Source organism: Thermobia domestica, chromosome 8, assembly GCF_964235325.1.
Source record: "Thermobia domestica chromosome 8, izTheDome1.hap1.1, whole genome shotgun sequence".
NCBI lineage: Eukaryota > Metazoa > Arthropoda > Insecta > Zygentoma > Lepismatidae > Thermobia > Thermobia domestica.
In genome coordinates this window covers 89,222,662-89,244,640 of record NC_137461.1, presented here as the reverse complement: position 1 = coordinate 89,244,640, position 21,979 = coordinate 89,222,662, and the positions used below count along the sequence as shown (strand labels likewise).

At 34.0% G+C, this 21,979-nt stretch overlaps 1 protein-coding gene across 2 annotated transcripts in view; it reads left to right on the top strand.

Moving 5' to 3' along the window:
- LOC145693050 (alpha-tocopherol transfer protein-like) overlaps positions 1-21,979 on the top strand; it is a 137,759-nt gene that overhangs the window by 105,561 nt on the left and 10,219 nt on the right. The window contains exons 1-4 of one of the 2 annotated variants that reach the window (XM_081768717.1): positions 5,457-5,594; positions 7,216-7,430; positions 14,969-15,128; positions 17,182-17,434. In XM_081768717.1, the coding sequence (XP_081624843.1) occupies positions 7,283-7,430; positions 14,969-15,128; positions 17,182-17,434 (561 nt within the window). In that variant the 5' untranslated portion in view covers positions 5,457-5,594; positions 7,216-7,282. Of the gene's footprint in view, positions 1-5,456; positions 5,595-7,215; positions 7,431-14,968; positions 15,129-17,181; positions 17,435-21,979 lie in introns of those variants that run through there. The other variant, XM_081768718.1, reaches the window with a different exon arrangement.

The following is a 21,979-nucleotide window of genomic DNA, read 5'->3' as shown; positions in this document are numbered from 1 at the left end:
CGTCAAAATTTGCCATCTGCGGGTGCGTATAGAAAGCATTTAACAAGTGGAATACAGTTGATGAACCGAATTCAGAAGCTTCTAGGTCGCAAAGTTGTGGAACATAGACTCCGTTGCCAGCCGAACAGAGCACGTCACCAAATATAGCGATCTATAATCCTTAGACAATGGCCTACTTGCCTACCAAACTTCATTCAGATCCTGCCACTAACTACCAAGAAATAAAGTATCACATACAAACCAATCTGAACGTGTCCCTAACCCAGCTCGGCCATTATAAACAGGGTGTTCCAAAACAACACCGGCAACGTTTGGGAGGTAATTCCTCACACCAAGATAAGACGAAAAATATAGACCAACCTGGGTGCACGGTCCTTCCACTTGCGTACATCTCCACTTCCGTACATGTCGAAATTCTTTCCAGTTCCGTACAAGTGACGGATGCAATGAAATGTCATGATTTAAAGCGAGATAAGAATTCCCATTTCCGTACAGGTTCAATAGCTGGCACTATTTCCGTGAATTTTTGTTCGTTTTTGAGCAGAAGGGGATATGGAATCTAAAAGTTTCATTTCGAATAGCAGCTATAGCGTATAAGTCCTTGAATAGTTTCATTAAGCAGACTGCCTAACAGGCCAGCATAACCTAATTTATTGATGACACATTTAAGAGTTGCAGCAAACTTTTCTTCCAAATTTTTGTAATTCATGCAAATATTTGAAGTTCAATAGAGGAAACTAATGTGATTCTAGTGGTTTTTGGCCTTTTCCCGAACAAGAGAAAGCATATATATGAAAGGTTATTTTCACTAATAAAGAAAGAAGTTCTGAATTGGAATCTTGAAATTCAAATGGTAGACTTCAAGGAAGCAGTAATAAATTCTTTTAGGACAATTTTCCCTTCAGCTTCCATATATGGGTGCAATTTCCACTTTAACCAGTGTCTTTGGCATAAGATACAGGATTTAGTCTTGGTTACAGAGATTATAAAAATAAAGATGATATAAGACTTCAGGTTCGAATGTATGCGTCATTAGCTCTCTTCCGTAAAATTGGACAGTGGTTGGCTGTTTATTCAAGATGATATCCTCTAAGCTTGAGCAGTTCTATGACTATTTCGTTGACTAGTGGCTAGAAAATTCTGCAGTCCTAATATGTCATGTCATCGCCCATGGCACTTTTACGCATCTGAGAAGGATTTTGACATGTACGGATGTGGGAACGTACGCATCTGGGAGGTAATCCGGTGCTCAAATGCTTCCTTTCGGAGTTGTAGGCTGCCGAAAACATGGAAAAATTAACTTTGAAGGTGCATAGCTCCAAAACTATGGGACTTACAATAGTCGGACCAAGACTTCACTGAGAAACTACATGCGTTATCCAAAAATACATATTTCAGAATCCCAAGGTACTCACGCAACAATTTTTATGGAGGCAGTTTGGCTACGGGCATATAATTTGAAGTACTCATCAACTACCTCTATAAAAATTGTTGCAGAAGTACCGCAGGATTCTGAAACATGAACATTTGGATAGTTCACATACTAGTTTCTAAATAAAATCTTGACCTGACTACGGTAGGTCTCATACTTTTGGAGCTGTGGACCTTTAAAGTTCATTTTTTCATGTTTTCGGCAGCCTATAACTCCGAAAGGAAGCATTTATGCACCCAGATTGGTCTATACTTTTCGTGTTATCTTGGTGTCAGGAATCATTTCCCAAATTTTGTCGGTGTTGTTTTGAAACACCCTGTATAGTGTTCTATATTCCTTTAACGATGACCTACTTGCTTACCAAATTTGATTTAGGTCCGGCCAGTAGTTAAGGAGAAATAATGGGTACTACACATATACACCTGTAGTAAAACAATAAGTTTTCGCGTACTTACGTCGAAAGCTAAAGAGAAAGTAGATGTTTTAATTTTTTTTTTTTTTTTTAATATTACTGATCTGATGCTTAGCTCAGTTGAAGGCTCGAAATTTCAGATCTGGTCCCCATTTTTTCTCACGCAGATCTAATTATGCTAATGCCTATCGATCAATAGCGACCTAACGACCAAAATTTGGCTACATATATAATGGCAGAATACCTGTGATGATGATGATGATCATTATACGTATTCTGCCATTGATAGCAAGTCACTTGCTGCAACTGAGAAGCTTCCATGCTCCACGGTCTTCAGCTAACCTCTTCGTTTTCAGGTATGATATTTTTTGTTTTGATTGTAATCTCCTTCGCCCCTCCCGGTCTTTCCTGCCACCATACTTTCTAGCATGTCCCTCAGGACGCAGTTCCTTCTTAGCCAATGTCCGAAGCAGTTTCTCTTCTTCTTAATAATAATAATTTTAAAATTGTTCTTTTTTCCCCACCATTTCTAAGACTCTCTCATTCGTTTCCCGCTCGACCCAGTTAATTCTCTCCATATTTTTCCATACCCACATTTCGAAAGTTTCGTGTCGTCTTTCATCATTTTTGCGTAATGTCCATATTTCTGACTCATACAGTATAATACTCCACTTCACACAAAGCACTTTGAGTCTTTTTCCCAACTCTTTATTCAGGGTCCCACAAAATAGTATTTTCTTCCTCTTAAAGGCTTCTTTCGTCATTCCTATTCTTGCTTTTACTTCACGTTCACACTTCACATCATCACTAATAATATTACCCAGTTATCGAAAACTAGTCACCTGTTCTACTTTCTTTCTTCCTACTTCTATATTTGACACGACCCCTTCGTTCCAATCACCATGGCTGAGGAATGGCAGGCCAGAGGCCATGCCATAGCTGTATATATATCTGCGTATGTGTAAACCCCTTGATGAGTTTCTGTCTACGCCACTGATAGGGTTTTATTCATGATGGAAGCTTGATTTGTAACTGATTCTAACCTTGTTCCAATGTTGTCAGAGATCCAAGTTATACATACTGATATCCAAAACTTAAGCACGGATGTGGTTTTCCCACAAATGTATCCATGTTGATGTTTATGACCAAAACATTGTCATACATGGAGGAAAGCAATAGCAGAGCCACTTAGTCTGCCCACCAATGGTATATGCGAGTTGAGCGCTAGTCGGTGAGTGTGGTTAGCGTAATTGTTATGCGTATGCATGATGAGAGTGCAATCGGTTAGGACTACTTTCTGAAGGACATCGAAACAGTAAGTAAGCGTGCATTGGTAGCATAGCACAGACAGTACCTGAATGAATTTGAGCGTGGTCGCATCGTCGGGAAATTGGAAGAAGGGCGGACAGTAATCAGTGTGGCACAAGAATTGGGAATTTGCCACAGCATAGTGTCAAGGGCGTGGTCGAGATACTAGACGATCCCAAATGGTGCTAGACGTGTCGCACAATGTACCACTCCTGGAGATCTGTAACAAGAAGAGTACGCGCGGTAAGACTTTATACTTGTAAACCAGTGAATTGTATCCCATTAGCATTGCGTCACAAATGGGCTCGTCTGCGATGGTGTCAAGAGCACATTACCTAGCCGGACGAGGATTAGGGTCGAGTGATGTTTTTTGATGAAAGCTGCTTTTGTCTGTCATCTGTCTCTGGACGATACTATATCTGGCACACGGTACCGCCAAAAAAAACATTGTGGAAACGAACAAACCAGTTGGCGGAATCGTGGTCTGGGCCGGCATAATGATAATCGGACGTAGTGAGTTGCATGTAGAAGGAGGGACTCTAATTGGCGCCAGATATAATAATGATATTCTTCTCCGTTATGTTCGTTTGTTTCGTGGAGCTGCCGGTCCAGAGTTTCGTTTTATGAACGACAATTCTCGTCCACATCATACAGCTGCCGTGGCCGCCCTCCTTGAGGAAGAGGATATTCATCGAATAGAGTGACCAGCGTACTCCCTTGATCTCAATCCCGTAGAGCATGCTTGGGATGCTCTAAGGAGACATGTTGCAGAGCATATACCTCCACCCAGTACTCTTGCAGACCTCCGACGGGCCCTCAAGGAGGATTGGCAGGCCATGCCACAAGAACTTCTTGATAATCTTATTTCCAGTATGTCACGTCGATGTCAGTCGTGTATTTCTGTTCCATACTAATGTTCCTAGGTGAATATTCTACTGTACTCTTCTTTGGTGAATTCTGGACATAAGTTTCGACATTGGATATATCTGTTTTTCATATTCATCATATATGACGCTGTTTCTGTACTAGACACTCCATGAATACAATGATTATAATGTTACCAGATGTATTGTATTTCTAACCCCAACCGACACTCATACAACCTGGTATATTCAGATCTTAAGTCAATTTACAGTTCGTGCTTAAGTTTTGGACATCAGTATATAAAACGAGTAGATATCTGGTAAAACATGGATGTTGCTGACTACCTCACGTTCTACACGTGCCGACGTAGTAGGTTAGTTAGGTAAATTGGATTAGTTAGCGCTGATGCTATATGATATGAACTTCGAACCACGGCTCAGCTCTCATTGGGAATCGAACCCGATTCTCTTCGCCTAAAGGCAAGTATGTTAGTGAAAGTTTGCGAAGAACTACCGTATAATGACATGTACTTATTTGTACTGGTAATACACTGAGAAAAAAATAATATATATGGCATATGAAAAAACGTAGGTTACATGTGTAATTCCTGTATTTTTGGACTTAAGGTACAGCAAACGTATAACTGTAAAAGTATATTTTATGCGTACTTTCCGTATAAGTGTTCCGAATAAGCGTACTTTACGTATGAACGGAAAAACTTATATAGGCGGTCAGGATCTCACATACAGATGGACGTATGTAATATAGCTGACGTAGTATGTAACATACGTATATATGTAATATCCTGAGGACTGTTAGATATCAGACATTCTGCAACGGCATTGATATAACATCTAAGGGCAGTACATAAGTAGGATATGGATAACGTATGCTCTGTACTGATTTCTGTAATAAACATAACTATAGAGTTTGTATGATATACCGATGTCAGGATAACGAAATTTTCTCAATGTAGTCCTGCTACTTTGTGACTTTTAAGTCTAATTCCAAAATTAATTTTGAAAGTTTTAACTTTTCATTTGCGATCTAGAAATTTTCACCAAGAACCTCACGATATGATTTCGCGTTTATTAACATTTTTCGAACTTTTTTTCTTTAACTGTATAGACCTTGATACTTAATTACAAAGACCTTTTCGTTCTGTAGTTAAAACAGGATACTGCGTAACTGTTCACGAGCAAGCATGTAAAAACAGTGTTTTAGAAGAAAGTACTCTTTATCTATAAACACTTGTTAGTAACAAACCCACTTTCCCCAGAGCTCTTTCTAATGCAGTCATTGCACGTGCACCGATCTCCCATTTTGTTACGATGTTTCTATAAAGGCCGGAGGGAAAGAGAGGAGGGGGCAATTCAATTCAATTACATAACACTGCCTCTACGGGATGAAACAAGTTATTATTATAATTGTTTCGTGTGTATGCTGACCTATCCTAACACGCCGAGCGACAGAATTTATGAAGCCATTCACTTGAAGGTCCAGTGTCAGTACCTTATGTGATCTCGTGGAGATCTGGCTTCAATTAGGACTCGTTCCTTTGGGGAGCAGACACACACGGTAATATTATATCATTGCTATTCTTTAATTAATTAGAACATCAATCATGTTACATTTTTTGTATATATATTTTAAAAATCTCATTTTGTGTTCTTATTATAAGACAGCTGGATTACACGATTATATCGCAGGTCCCGGCTTAGACTTGTTTAAAAAGAGGCTTAAGCTCTCATAATTAAAACTTGAAACCCCAAATTGAGGGTAAAAAGTGTGAAATTATCTATTTATTGCAGTAACAATATACGCAAAATATTAGGTTGGTAAATGAAGTGCCTAGTAGGAAACTTACCTCAGCAACATAACACAGGGATGGACTTAAGTCACGCATCTAATCAGAAACTCTGAATACGTCCAACAAAAAGGCTGGGATACCCAGACAAGTCAGAAGGAAGTGAGCTAATGAACAGTTCGTATGAAATTGTACCATGGACAATACACAAAACTTCTTTGTTTTAGTGAGAAGCCATTGCTTTCCAAAAGTTGTAATTAAAAGAGTCTGATGTAGAACACTCACGTCTGCTGTAATAGGTCCGTGGTTCGATCTCAGGCCATGTGAGGTTGTGGTGAAAAACTGGTCTGTGAATTTTCTCGATTTTTCTATTTCCTCCCACACATTCATTCCACCAATTCTTCCATAATCATTCACTTTCGTTAATCATTCAATTTTTAAAGAAAATTATTTTATTGTTGGATGCAGTGGAGTTTTAAATGAGAAACACTAAACATGTTAATTATTTTTTTTACCTCGTTTTGTGAGTAACTTACTTTTATATTCATAAATAATTTGAGGAGTTGAAGATATACATTAGTTGTTAAAAAAATAGACAATAAAAATTTATTAAAAAGTATGAACAGAATTGAATATTAACGGAACGGTTAAGCCGACATTTTTGTTTTATCTTTCCCTTTTCAATTTTCTTATCTCGAATAACCCTTTATCCTTCATAAAACAAAATGTTTATGGCGAGTTTAGCGATGAATTTTCCTCACTCAGAGGCAAATCAGAGTTGGTACCAAGAACATTTGAAGAGTTCTCTGAGTCTTCGACAGCAACAGCGAATGTGCAGTGTGTGAGTGTGTGTGTGTTTGTGTGTGTGTGTGTGAGAGAGAGAGAGAAAGAGAGAGAGAGGAAGATAGTAGCCAATCAACACCTGTCCATTTGATGGTTCACTGCAAAAAAAAAAAAAAAAAAAGGTTTGTTTTTTGAAAAATATAAGGAAATATGAAGCTTGATTCAGCATGCAGTATCAGTTTATGCAATGTGTTTGTTTTACTTTTCCTACAGGAAAAGGGAAGAATGACATACGAAACTTTCGGTATAACCATACTCTAGTGATTCTTTCTTCATTTAGGTATGAGTAAAAGCATTTCTCATTTGAGTATCTAGCTGTTTTAAACCGATATTTAGATCTGATACTCAAACATGTCGCTACATATAAAAAGTCCAAGGTTTAATTTGTCGTATTTTAAAAGCAATTTTCGTGGGAAAAATAAAGGTTTTGAGACGAGAAACTTTGTAAAAGTACGGAATTCGACATTATGATATTTTTACTGTGATTCCAAACAGTATAAATTCCTGAATTATGTATTTAAACAAGTTTTTCTTAATTTTTACTCGAAGGAAGAAGAACCAGTTGAAAAAGACGCAAGTATCCGATTGCACGAGAGAGAGGATCTGCTCCAGCATAATGGAGACCAAGACGCCAGTGATCACGGACCAAGACAACGAATGGCTGAAAAACTTCAACGAAGACACACAGGCAGTACAAAAGGATATACTTCTTATCAAAGACTGGCTGACCAAACAACCTCATTTGCCCAATCCAAAAGATATAGGTAAAAAGATCTTCTTTTCTTAAAATGCATGTGTAAACACTAATATATATAATGTTATTCACAGGATTCTTTGATTTCATGTTGAGCATATTTACCAAACTGCTTTAAACAAATTTCAGTTATTTATTTATTTAGTTGTTTGCGAACACACGATGTTACCAGTAGTTAGTAACACAATTCATTCAAACTTCTTGGCCAGAAAACCTTTAGTTTATTATTTTTCACCACTAGAAATAACCGCTTCACCTCAACAATCTTTAAGGGGCCGCGATGGCTCAGTGGTAAAGCGTTCATTTATGGTGTGTGGGATCTTTGGTTCGATTCCAGCTAGCGCCAAGTGAACTTTGTGGTGGACAAACACCGTGTGCGTGGGTTTTCTCGGTGTAGTCCCGTTTCCTCCCACTTTCTGCATTTCACCATTTCATTCAACTCTCACCATCACTGTTACCTTTAGCCTAGCCTGCATGACAGTGCGACGTAAAATTGAGAAATTTCATTTCGTTTCAGCAACTTTTAAAAGACTTAACTATGCATATACATTATACAGTAATACGGTAGAAAAATAAAATGAAATGAAATCTTTAAATTTTACGTCCCATGGTTATCCCGGCTAGGCTAAAGGAGACGGTGATTATGAAAAATGAACGAAATGGTAGAATGAAGAAAGTGGGAGGAAACGGGAGAACTTCGAGAAAACCCACGCACACGGTGTTTGCTCACCACAAGGTTCACTTGTCACGAGCTGGGATCGAACCAAGGACCCCATGCACCAGAGGCGAACGCTCTACCACCTAGACCCGCGGCCCCTCACATACGGTAAATTCAATGATTCTTCAATACAGTTCTTCTTATTTCTCCCCAAGTTCATGTAGTTGTTGATAACAGTAATGTAGCTAGTTTTTTTATTTGGGGCGGGGCGGGAGAGGAAGCAAAATGTGTAATGAATATGTAATATTTATTTGAAAATCTAGACGTCATATTTTTTTAAGTACTTCACTGAAGTATTAGACCCTACCCCCTTGTGTTTTCTCATAGTACATTCTACTTAGCAAAACATTGTGCATTTGATCGGTTTAGTATAATCGTGGCCTTCCTTTGTGTATTTTTCCTCTGCAATTTCCTCTATAGCCACAAAAATAGCATGATTCCTCCATGCCTCATGATATGCTCAGTCATCTCATCTCTTCTTAGATAGGCTAAACGACACAGGTTAGATAGTGTCTTCGAAGAATTCGGAATTCCCGAAAATGATTCTCAGGTTGTTGAATACATCTCGTACATTTAGTAGATCAAAAGTAAGCTGGGATAGCAAAAATAGTGTTCTTTTTTTTTTCCTTTCAAAATTCATTATAATCTGAAGCAGCAGGATGCGTCATCTGTATTTAATAGTGACCAAGAGACGAGACGAGACGAAAAATAAGATTTTCTTGTCTCGTCTCATAAATTTTCCGAAAATCTAGTCTCACCTAGTTTGTCTCATCTCGTCTCGATATTTCGTCTCGTTTTGTAGATTTCTGTACAAAATTTATACCCTTAATTTCATGTGAAAGTTATAAGAATCGTTCCGTGTCACGAGAAGTCTATGAAAGATGTGATATAATATCATCATCATATAAATTATAAGTTATTTATTATTGAATATATTATGTATCTTTAAACATTGATAAATTCTCTTCGTTATGTTCGTACAATCACATTATCAATTTATAGTTTTTATGCTTTGAAGCATGTAACACGTAAACAGTCTCTCAGATCTAAAACTTGGGTGAACTAGTGTTTCCCACAAGACTCGTGATTTTTTTTCGTCCCAAATTTAAAAATGTACTTCTTGCCTCTTAGACATCACTATCTACATTACTTAAAAAGAAAAAAAGAAAGAAAGAAAATATGGCTTTTACGGCATAACACGCAACTAGAAAAGTTTGCTAGTGGATGAGTAGGTAATACTGAATTGTCTTATAGAATGCCTAGCATATACTGTGTATTTGAGAAAAAGGAAACCGAAGTTTCTAAAATATTTTTGTATCACGACCCCAGTTCAATTACATAACTGAAAGGCGTAGTAAGCAGGGGCGGACCAAGACAAAATTTTCAGTCTAGCAAAGTGGCTTTTTGGCGAGCCCCTAGTCCTAGCGTATATTTTACATTATATTACATTGATTTTAACATTTTAAACCTATTTTTCAAAAAGAAAAAAATAATACTCAAATACATGATATAGGTATATTTAGTAGGCCTACTTAAAAATATACATATGGTATCAACTACATTGTGAGCTCCTTCGTGGCTAAGTGGTTAGCGTACCCACTTTCGACGTGGGAGACTGGTTCGATTCCCGGTGGGAGCTCATGTGGTTCGAATTCCACATTAATCAGTAGGTCCACTTCTCATATAGCCTCGCTGCTGAATGGAACGTTAATCTCAAAATCAACTCATTACATTATCCTTTTGTGTTTATTATACCTTGTGTTTATTATTATATATGTACCGATATATATAAACAAAGGCAATATCGAACAGAATTTATTGAATACTACTAATGGTGACATGATTACTGCTATATTGCAATTTTTTTTGTTATATCAATAACATCAGGAGTCATTCTACCATATCAAGGGTATAGAAGCAAAACTTGTTAAATCCATTTTTCAATTTTGTCAAGAGACGAAACAAAAGTGACTCTCTTATGTTTCTGAATTGTTGAACAATTTGTTTGGTGGTCACTAATTAATGCAGATGAGTGAAATCTACCACTAAAGATAAACAATTGTTCAGCAATTCTGAAACATAAGGGAGTCATTTTTTTTTAATCTTCTGACAAAACTGAAAAATGGATTTAGCAAGTTTTGCTTCTATACCCTTGATATCTATATCCGACTATGTAACAATCTATTCTAATAACGTGAAATATCAATATATACATTTCACATATGCTGAACGTGTTTTACGCACAGCAATATAAACAACTCTTTTTATGTAGGTCCTAGTAGTTGAAGTCCATAGCGTTCATAAAACGTACCTCAAGACTAAAGCTTAAGAACAGGTCAGGTTTTATTAAGTATTAGAAATTCTCTAACTTTCGTAAGTTTGATAAGTAAGTAAGATATCAAAGTAAATTTAGGGAACTTTATGAGAAAGAGTCCAATCTTTTTCTTCCATAAAAACATTACTTTAAAATTTAAAATAATTTACTCAAATTGTTTTCCTAATTTTGCAACCTTTGACCTCAGGCGTGATAATTAATAGCATAATAAAACTTAAGAAAAACTAAATGTAATGTTAAATTACTAATAAAACTCCAACTGACCAAAGCAGTATATATACTCTTAAAATATATATACTGCTTTGCTCAGTTGAGTTTTATTAGTAATCTTGATTTTTCCAAAGCTACAATGAATAATTTACAAATGTTAAATTCCACTATTACTGTCATTATTGCTTATTATTGACACGTCGTGATATATTTTATTTTCAAAATGTTACCAACAAGAAATATGTGGCTGTTTTACAAAATATAGAAATATATTTCTTGAAGCTTCTATGATTATTTTGTAAATACTGAAATGTTACGCGTTTTGGTGCCCCCTGACTGTGGAGCCTCGGGCAGTCACCCGGGTTGACCGACCTTGATCCGCCCCTGGTAGTAAGACTTTCGAAAGAAAATACTTTTGAACTCGAAATACGACAATAGGCCCAATAGTAGAAGTATCATTAAATGTGTGTATAGGTGTTATTTGTACATATGCATAAAATATTTGAATTATAAAGCATTTTGTTTATCTATCTGCTAAAGAATGTCAATAGGAACAATTAATAAAAACTTATCATCAGATTACTGCAAGTAGAATATCCTGCATTAATGAAATTTTGATTTAATTTTATTTTTCGTATTTATGTTATTGAAAATAAAGTTGTTAAGTACGGTATATAGCTGACATATAGTTGTTCAGAAATTTACGACAGAATTAAAAGGAAGTGTGATGCAATGAAGTATTGGATAATAAAAAGTAAAGATAGTAAACTTAGAAAGTATTTATTTATACTAATAAGCTATAAGCACAATATATTATTTTTGCTTATTAAACACATCTTAACCTAATTATTCTTGTTATGTTTATTTAGTCTTAATTACATAGAAAGGGAAAGCAAACATAGTGGTCTTTTGTGACAAGATGTTACATAACTAATAAAGTTTATCATAGAACAAATATTAAAATAAATATTTTGTTTCATAATGATTGAAGTGGATACTTTCGTCTTCGGAACGAAGTATTAAGATGCAGTCGATAATATATATATATATATATATATATATATATATATACAATGAAAAGTATTCAGAAGGAACCAATGAGCGATATTACATAGCTGAGGTTATACCAGCTATTATACTTCTTAATAGGATTGCTAAACTTATAAAATTTAAATAATTTTGCCTATCTACTACTAAAATGACCCAGGACTGTCTATATTTATGTTGTGCCACAATTGACACTATAACATTATATAAAAACATTTTTGATTTCACGGTGGTTCAGTGGTAAAGCGTTCACTTCTGGTGCATAGAGTCCCTGCTTCGATTCCAGCTCGTGCCAAGCGGGCTTTGTAGTGGACAAACACCGTGTTCGTGGGTTTTCTCGGGATTCTTTCGTTTCCTTCCACTTTATTCATTCCACCATTGCTTTCATCTTTCATTATCACCGTCTCCTTTAGCCTAGCCGGCATAATCGTGGGACCTGAAACTGAAATATTTCATTTCATTTTTGTTTTCCAAAGATAATATAAATAGTAATCTCTTTATTTTTATGACTCATTAAAAGAAATTAGGTTTAATTGTTTTCTGGCTCATATCCAGCAAGGGACTAGAGAGGCCAGTGCCCACTCTAAATTGTTTTTCTCCTCTGAAACAGAATGTTGTAGATAGACTAATTGATTCAAAAATTGATATGAAATTTTTGCAATTTTATTTTTAAAAATTAATTTAAAAATTCAGATATTTTACTCATCTCTGCGTAAAATAATAATATGTTTCTTATTGTTGGATGCACCAAACATCTTCCATTGGCCCTTTCCCATTTCAATAATTTCAAACTTATAGCTGTACTATAACTACACTGTGCGTGGGTTTTCTCAGGGTTCTCCCGTTTTCTTACATTTTCTTCATTCCACCATTCCATTCATTTCTCATCATCACCGTCTCCTTTAGCCTAGTCGACATAACTCTGGGACGTAAAACTTTAAGATTTCATTTTTCATTTTCATTTCACACCATGACTAGCATTTTGGTGTGGGACCAGATGGACTTCCAAAGAATAGTTAGTTGCATCAAGGTTCACAACGTTAACTGCGAATATAAATAAACTATATAATCTAATTTTTTTTTTTTTTGAAGGTAGTACAAGTTGAGCGCAAGCGATAAATAAAATGCAGACTTCTATTGTGTATTGATATCGTCCAATAGCGTCATTTCAGAATTTGCCAACGGGGAATTGCAAGACTACACCAACATAATAGATTCACGATTTTTAATTAGTACATTAGTAGATAATTTATTAAAAATGATATGTTTCTCAAACCCATGAAGGGGCAATTACTCCCTGCCTTCCCCAAATGACGCCTCTGATCTCACCCAATATTGCTATACTGTACCTATTTCCAAATGGCGTGCCCTGACACATTAAAATAAAATGAAATTTATAGTTTCATGTCCCACACTGTTAGCAGATTGATGTTTGTCTTTGCCTACTGGTAACACAATATAATTAGTCTGTTAAATCAAGCAGTGGTCTTACTGAAGTATTGATTGCAAATATCTGTTCATGGAGAAGTTAAGAAAAGTTTCATTTTTTTCTTTTTCTTCAAGTTATTTGCAGATACTTTCAAACATCTAACGCTAATGAATTTATTTGTTTCCACTTATTACAGAGCTTAAGCCCCAATTACAAAATAGGCTTGCAAAGAGTAAAATGTAAAGATGATTTCATAAATAGAAAGCGAAAATAGGTAGATTTAAACAAAGCAAAAGTAATACATATATGTATTCCCAAGAACAGAAAACTATTATAAAACTAAATAAAATAATAATAACAAACTGACGAATCATAAATAGTGAACGTAAAAATTCATATAAATTTAAAACCCGAATACAGTACAGTTGACATATTGTACTTCCCTGTAATAGCCAGAAATTCCCTGCTAGAACATATTATGAAGCAATATCATTACGTATTCAAATGGATCGTAACTTTAATATTTTACTTGCTTCATTAAATTTCAGCGAATTTCATAGCTTCCCTTATTGTGTTCAGACACATGAAAAAAAAAAAAAAACGGCATTGTAAAAACTACATCAGCATTTATTTTTAGAATGTTATTATTATATCTTTCACAGAGGAATTTGAATGAGCTTCTGAATGTGATTTTTTATAGTAAAATGGAGGTCTCGTTCGTAAAAATTTCTTGTCGATATTAAAATACAAAAGTTTTTTTTAATTATCCATAATTTCATTCACAGACACAGAGGAATAAAGTTCAATAAATTGCCTCCTATCACATAACGATATTGAAGTCATTTTTTAAAGCAAGGTTGAATATGATACATTTTCTTTATATGATAATGTTTTATATGTCTTATCCCAAAAATTATTTTGTATTTTTTCAATTTTCCTATTGATATACAAATAAAAAAGGTGTCCAAATTATAGATGCATATTCCAATTTACTACGAATGAGACTATTGAATAAAACAATTAGTGCTTGCATATTCATATATTCCTTCGTATTTTTTTATTTAAAATTCCAATGATTTGTATCCGTTATTAACTATTTTAAAAATATATGTATTAAAATACAATTTGTTGTCTAACTTTATTCCCAGATCACTTATTTGTTTCATTCTTTGTATAGCTTCTTTGTTCAGCGTACACTTAAAGCGAAGTAGATTATGTTTTCTAGAAAAAAAAATATAGTTAAGATTTTCCTTACATTAAAGTATAGATTATTTAGAAACACTCATGCCGATCCTCCTGCAATTGCAAAGCATTATTGCAGGTCTTTATTTCTTTATACATTTTCATATCGTTCGCAAACATCAAACATTTAGAATGGTTTATTATTGTCGGCAGGTTATTAATAAACAAAAAGAACAGAGGTCCAAGTTTTGATCCCTGGAGTATGCCAGAATTAACTTCGTACAACTGGGATATGACTTGATTAAATATCATGATCTTTCAAGTAAGATGAAATTAACATTAAAAGGTTATCTGAAAAAACAAAACCTGATAACTTTTTAAGCAATATATCATGATTTAATTTGTCGAATACTTTATAATGAAATCTGTATAGCTGGCATCTACATTATGCTTGCTATCAAGTGAATCAGAGAGGTACTGAGTAAAATTAATTAAGTTAGTCACAGTTGATCTCCTCGGATAAAACATTTTAAAACATGACAGACAAATATAATAGAGTATATTTCTTGAACTGACTTAAGAAAATATGATTTTTATGCAGTCTCTAATTAGTCTTTTTTATTTCAGACGACAAATTTCTCCTGAATTTCTTCCGTGGCTGCAAATATAGTGTGGAAAGGACGAAGAAGAAGTTGGACAATTACTTCACTCTGAGAGCCACAATTCCTGAATATTTTAGTAACAGGGACCCACTCAATGAGGATACTAAGAAAATGAGAGCCGTGGAGTATGTTATTTAATTTATTCTCAGGCCATAGTTAATATCAATAATTATAACGCAAAGATTTTGGGTGAAATGAAATACCTAGTTATCCACGAAACTTTTCCATGATAAAGATAATTATATTATAACTAGGTGATTTTAGCTTCTTGCTTTCTTCCATAGTACCCTGGTTGTGAAATCCCTGTCCACATTGGTAATCTGACTAAAGCAAATATTTAACATTTATAATTTGTGTTATAGTTTCGGCTATATATCATTATTAGTATCTGTGTCCGATGAAGACAAATTTACAGGTATATATATGTACAGGTAAATGCTGGTTACAAATTATACTCTGTCTTACCATATCCTTTTCATATGACAATATGACTTGCCGCATTTTTTAAGACCCTGCCTTGTCAGCTGATAATACATTCATAGGATTAGATAATTACAGGATCAGACTTGCAACATTGTCAAATTCATCCAGAACACTTCCGTCTACTGTGACTAGCCATGATGGTTATTCGTATTGTCTTAGTCAATTGTATTATGCTACATAAATCTGTGGCTAACACTTTAAAGGCTTGCTCCTACACCTGTCATGAATCCCATCTTACTGATGTTATCCAGCTAGATCAATTTTTATGTGATTATTCATCCGCCTCCGTCCAATCTTTTTTTTTTTTTATTTATCCCAATAACACGAAAGCAACTGTTCCTACTAAAATCCATACCAACCCTGGAGTAGTAATGATTCATGTTCCTTGTCATGTGAAAGTTATTTTGAATTCCTACTCAACAATACATCAGATTTATCCTTGTGGCCTAAATCAAACCACTACCTAGCATCTCCACTACACTTATTTGCGATCGTAACAAGATTTATGCAACATTAGTGAGCATTGGGGATGCACTAATGAAAGTAATATTTGATTGAATTGAAAGAACATATCTAAGTTCATACTTTTTTCGCACAAATTTATTTCCCTCTTGATAACAAATATATCTAATGGCCTAGGGTAGAAGTCATATCATACTCAGAGAGTTTTCCAGTACATACGTTTTCTCCTGTTCATGGCAGGCCCTCCACTTGTCCTTATGATAGTTCTAATTTAAAAAAAAAATCACTAAGAATTGATAAAACGTCGGTCATAGGTTTAATAGAATAATCTTTTATTTCACTGTCTTCTGTATTTTGTTCCGAAGTAACTTCCTAGGTTCGGTTCAGCAGTTCTCTATCATTGAACCCGGCAGTGCAGTAAAAAAAAATGAGTAATCCAGATAGAGTGGTGTGTTCCAGACAGGTTCAATGTACTCATAGAAAATATAGTAAAACTTCAATGGATCGTTCTCTCCAAGTATAATATAAACGACATATATAAAAACAATATCACAGATTATTAATATAAGTGTTTTAAGATTTTATTTTTATTCTACGTAGTTCTCTCCACAACTACAACGTGCAGTATTCCGGTTAAAGTAAGTTAGTTATGTTTAGCCCTCCCATGCTTTGGTGTTAAAGTAGCAATCTACTCTAGTATTTCATGAGTAACACTTCTTTCCGCGTGGGCCAACCACTACATTCAGAGCCCATGGTTTTAGAATTCGACTCTTGGTAGAGATTTAAGGTCAAATGTTGGGCTTCTTGAATAAACAAATACAAAACTATGTTGTGAGGAAAGTAAACAACGGTGACGTTGAAAACAGATATGCTAACCATGTAACACCCAGAGTTGAATGTGAACGAAAGAGTAATTTTCGTCAAAGTATTGAAGCATAAATATAATTAGTCATTGTAACAAATTTCTTCCTAACTATTTGTAAAATTCTACCGTTACTTTGTAAGCTCTCGTTGTAATATTGATTATTCTATTGTTCATTCATTCAAATTTTATAACACAAAGAGAAAAGTGCTATATTTGTAATATACATACTGCAAGGAAGCATAGTGTTCCATCATCTCAAAAATAAATTACATAAATTATATTAAAAAGGTCTCCATTTTTTACTGTACTACAATATTGTTAATATTTACAATTTCAACCAAATATGTTATTTTTTTTTCTGCTTTCAGATTTGCAGGTCCTTTGCCAGAGTTAACTCCACAGGGCTACCAAGTGACAGTAGCAGGACTGAAGGATTTTGACCCGGACCATTTTGACTTCGATGTCGCGGCTAAACACGTTTTTATGAGTATTGACGTTTCTCTATTGACTGAGGGGAAGAGAGCAGGAGATATTGTTATCTTTTATATGAGAGGAGTGAAACTCGGGCATATTACAAAATTAACGTTATCACAAATGAAGAAATTTCTGGCGTGCATTCAGGTAAATTTCTGGCTTTCAATTAACTTATGTGAAGAACTATAGAGTAGTGTACATTCATCAATCATTTCATCATCGTTATTAATTTGTCTTCGTTGTATGCATCTCTCATAAATATAGATGGATAGATAGATAGATTTATCAGTGTCCATCTAACTTTCTTCGAACTTCGTTCCATTCATGTCTTTTTTTTTTTTAAAATAAAGAACATGTTGTAATCCCTGCAATGATACTAATTCGATCTATTATATCGTTCCTTGCAATGTTTTGAATAAAACAAAACTATATATTTTGTTCTAGTTAATGATAATGATGAAAATTCAACTACAGTGCGGGTTAGGCTTAACTTGTACAATGAAGAATTACTAAATTGTATATCTGTAATTACAATTCAATCTTTGATCATATCACACGTTTAATTATTACCAAATAACATTTCTACAAGCACTAAACTCTCTCTTAAATTGAAGATCATTTATTCCATCATAAATTACTCTGCTCCTAACACCTTAACTTATTAGCCATTACATTCTTAATTATCCATAAACAACATGCTAACATAGTTCTTCTTCTTCTTTTAAACATCACATACTTGGCGTTAAAAAGTTAAGTTTCTCATTGCCAACCACTTCATTTCCCTACAGTTAATACAAGTGATCGAATTGGACCGATATGGTCAGTATGACATACAGGTAATAAATTAAGATACGAAAAATTAATATGCGCTGTTGAAAATTTAGAAACGAGGTCTACTATTAATATATTGAAGTACAGTGGACAGATGACGAGAAGAACCCTAGCAGAAGTAGTATGACGTAGATATGGGCTCGCGTACTTTTCGCACGGGGTTTCAAATGACACCACGGAATAACACACATATAACTTTACCCGGAGTAGCAGACGACATCTAAGTATAGACCACACCTCAAAAACCGAAAATGGACTTGACCGTGTCGTTGACCTTTCCCCGCTTCCCCTGTTTTAGGGTTCTTCTCGTCATCTGTCAGTAATAGGTCTATGCCTAAAGCAAATCTATACATAAACCATGCGAATGATCCAATTCGACTAGTGGTGAACACTAGTGTTCCAGGAATGTGTTATTAGAAATGCATATTATTCATACTTTTTAAATTCCTTGTAGCAGCATGGGGTTCATTTCAATCAATTTAAATAGCTGCAACTTACATAGTGGTAGCCAACCTTTTTCACTGAGGACACTTTACTGAATGCCTACGACAGCGCAACCCCTTGTTTCTTTTAATTATTAATAATAATGCAATTAAAATAGTGTAAGAATATAAGTTTCTATAAAGTACATAGTGACTGTATGTAGTACTGAACATTTTAAGTACCAGTGGAGGAATTCACTGGTACAGTCTGTCTCAAAATTGATTTTAACTATTTATTAAATATTTCATGATTTTTGAATTTAAGATTTCGCGATACACTGTACGGGACTGTGCAACACACTGGTTGATAATCACTGAGTTACGCAGTAAATACTGTACAAAGATGTTTTTTATACCTTATATTCTATGAAACAAATTACTCTTTCAAATTATACGTACTTACTTACTGATCGGCGCTACAGTCCTTGAAGAACCTTGGCTTCCCTAACCACTCTCCTCCATTCTTCTTGGTTCTGTATTTTTCTTCTCCAGCCTCTGACTCCTAATTTCTTTACATCCTCTTCTAGATCGCCTGTCCATCTTTTTCTGGGCCTGCCTCTTTTCTTTCGATTGTCTGGTTTCCCAACGAACATTTTCCTAGCCGTTCTACTTTCGTGCATACGCTCTACCGATACATGTTCTGCTCATCTTAATCTTCCTTGTTTGATTTTTTAAAATTATATTTGGCTGGACGTATTGATCTTGTAATTCTACATTTGTTCTTATGCGCCACGTGTTATTCTCTCTTATTAGTCCGTATAATTTTCGCAGGATTTATCTTTACCGTCTCAGTAACCATTCCTCCTCTATTGTGGTCATTACCCAACTTTCCGAACCATATATGACTATTGGTTTTAATATCGTATTGTACAGGCTAAATTTTGTTTTTTCTGCTGACGTTCCTAGATTTGAATATGTTCTGTAACGCGTAATAACACTTATTTCCGTTTGTTATTCTTTCTTGTATCTACTCTGCTGTTTTATTGTCTTAGGTGATTGTCGTACCAAGGTACAATAAACTTTCTTATTCTTTCTATTGTACAGTCATTCATATTTAAATCCCCTTCCTTATTGGTCCTTTTGGAATTTTCAAGTTTTATATATTTTGATTTGTTTGCATTTATATGTGTTTCAAAGCATGTATAGCATAAGAATGGGAAGATATGAAAGAATAAATATTACAAGTCTCTGTCTTCATTGAAATAGTAGATGTAGTTCTCTTTCTACCACTGCATTCACTAGCTATAATCATCTCAAAGATGTAAATCGTTCAACATTGTATTTATATTAAGATAAACTTCTATAACTATAAAAATCTTAAATAATGTAAGTTTAAATACCGAAGGACGTACAGGTTGGAAGACATTTAAGGAATTTAAGGACAAAATTTTTCTTTTCTCAATTTTCTCACGACACTGGGATTGCTGAAATTGGGAAAATTGAAAACTATTGACAATAAATCCTGCAAATTGTAATAAATAATCAAATAGATAAAACAAGACGAAACAAAAATTAAAAAGACGGGCATACATTCTCTGCATGTCGAATGCTATCCTTCTTTTCTATTACTAAGATACTTATAAATTGTGTATCATTACATTTATCCGATATTAGTATTTGCCACCACATGCAAAAGTTTCTAATGATGTAAGAAGATTGGAAATACTATGGAATTTTAGGTTCAGAGAGTTATTAGATAGGGAGATTTTCGAAGTTCTCTGATTACACCTTACATGGTTAACAGTTCCTTTGTAAACGTCGAAGAAAATAAAATGTGAACTCACGCCTTTTCAACACATACATTCAATATATTGTTTAATAAATATATAAATAAATGAAAAGAGGATATGATTAAATAAATTTGCATCAGTTACGCTGAAGAGAGAAAAAAAAATTAACTGTTTCACGTCATGTAATACTTTTTTCTCTGTTACTATCTAATGAATTGTTTTTTTTTTAAATATAGATCTATTGTTTATACCAAGGGTTATTTTTAAAATGTTTCATAATACTAGCAATTACAGCAGAAGAGGAAGCTGGCGACATTTACTATAAGTCTTTTTTTTTTAATTCTCTGAAATTTCCTTGTATCTTTCCGAAGCGAAAATTACCCCGAAAATTCGTGTATCTTCCAATCTATAATATAATTTTAAAAAGTGATTGCTTATTACAAAGAGATCGAAATATAGGATAAATTTTCTTCGTGCGGTGCGATATATTTTCAAACTTCGTCCCATTAGGAATAATAATAATAATAATAATAATAATAATAATAATAATAATAATAATAATAATAATAATAATAATAAACTTTATTTTACGTGCTGAGAACAGCTAAAATACAGCAAAAATACAGCACTTTGTCTTATTCTACATTATTTTAGCAATGAATATATAGTACTAGTGATAAAATTATGATTACATCTATATCATAAATTATTAATAATAAAAACATTGACAGTGTAGTGTACGTCAATTATTAAAACAAAGAAGTGTCAAAAATTAAAAGTAAAAAATAAAATAAAATAAAAATAAAAACTACTAAGTTATATTTAAAATTCTAAAACAAAGTCATATTTTAAGATATGCATTCATTATAGCTTTCTAAAATCCTACAGATTAAAATATGTTTTCTATTATGCGGTTGCAATAAAATTTTTGCCCTTGTACCATATGTTGGAACTTTAAAATCAACATTTTTAAAAATATAGTCTGAGGTATATTGGTTGTCAAGTAACTTTCCTACAAATACAGATTCAATCAATTTTCTCCTGTCAGCCAGTCGTTCCAAATTAAAATACGTTATCCAATGTTCATACGTGCTAGAATAATAGTCAAGTCCTAACTTAAAACAAAGTATTCTAATAAAACACTTTTGCACCATCTCGAGTTTGTTTACGAGAGTTTTTGTTAGGCTGTTCCAAGTCACTGATGCATATTCTAGTTTCGACCTTACCAGTAATTTATATAAGAGTACATATGTATTTGATTGACAGAAAGCAGGCCATTGATTAAACAGGTAACCAATTATTTTTCTTGCTTCATTACATACATTTTGTATATGATCACCAAAGCTTAGTGACCTGTCAAATGTTACACCTAAATCCTTTATTGTGTCAACTTTCTGTATTACAGTACCTTGTATTTCGTATTGACTTACATAGTATTGCGATTTGTTACTGTAGGTCATGCACTTAGTTTTCAGACAATTTATACTCATACCGTTATCCTTGCACCACATAATGATTCTATTTAAGTCTAAGAAAAAAAATCGATATTAGTAAATCATTGATATTAATAAATGACAGTTAATATTATATTTTATAATGTAGCTCTTCAGAAAGGAGTGACGGTGGAAATTAACATAAAAATAAATCAC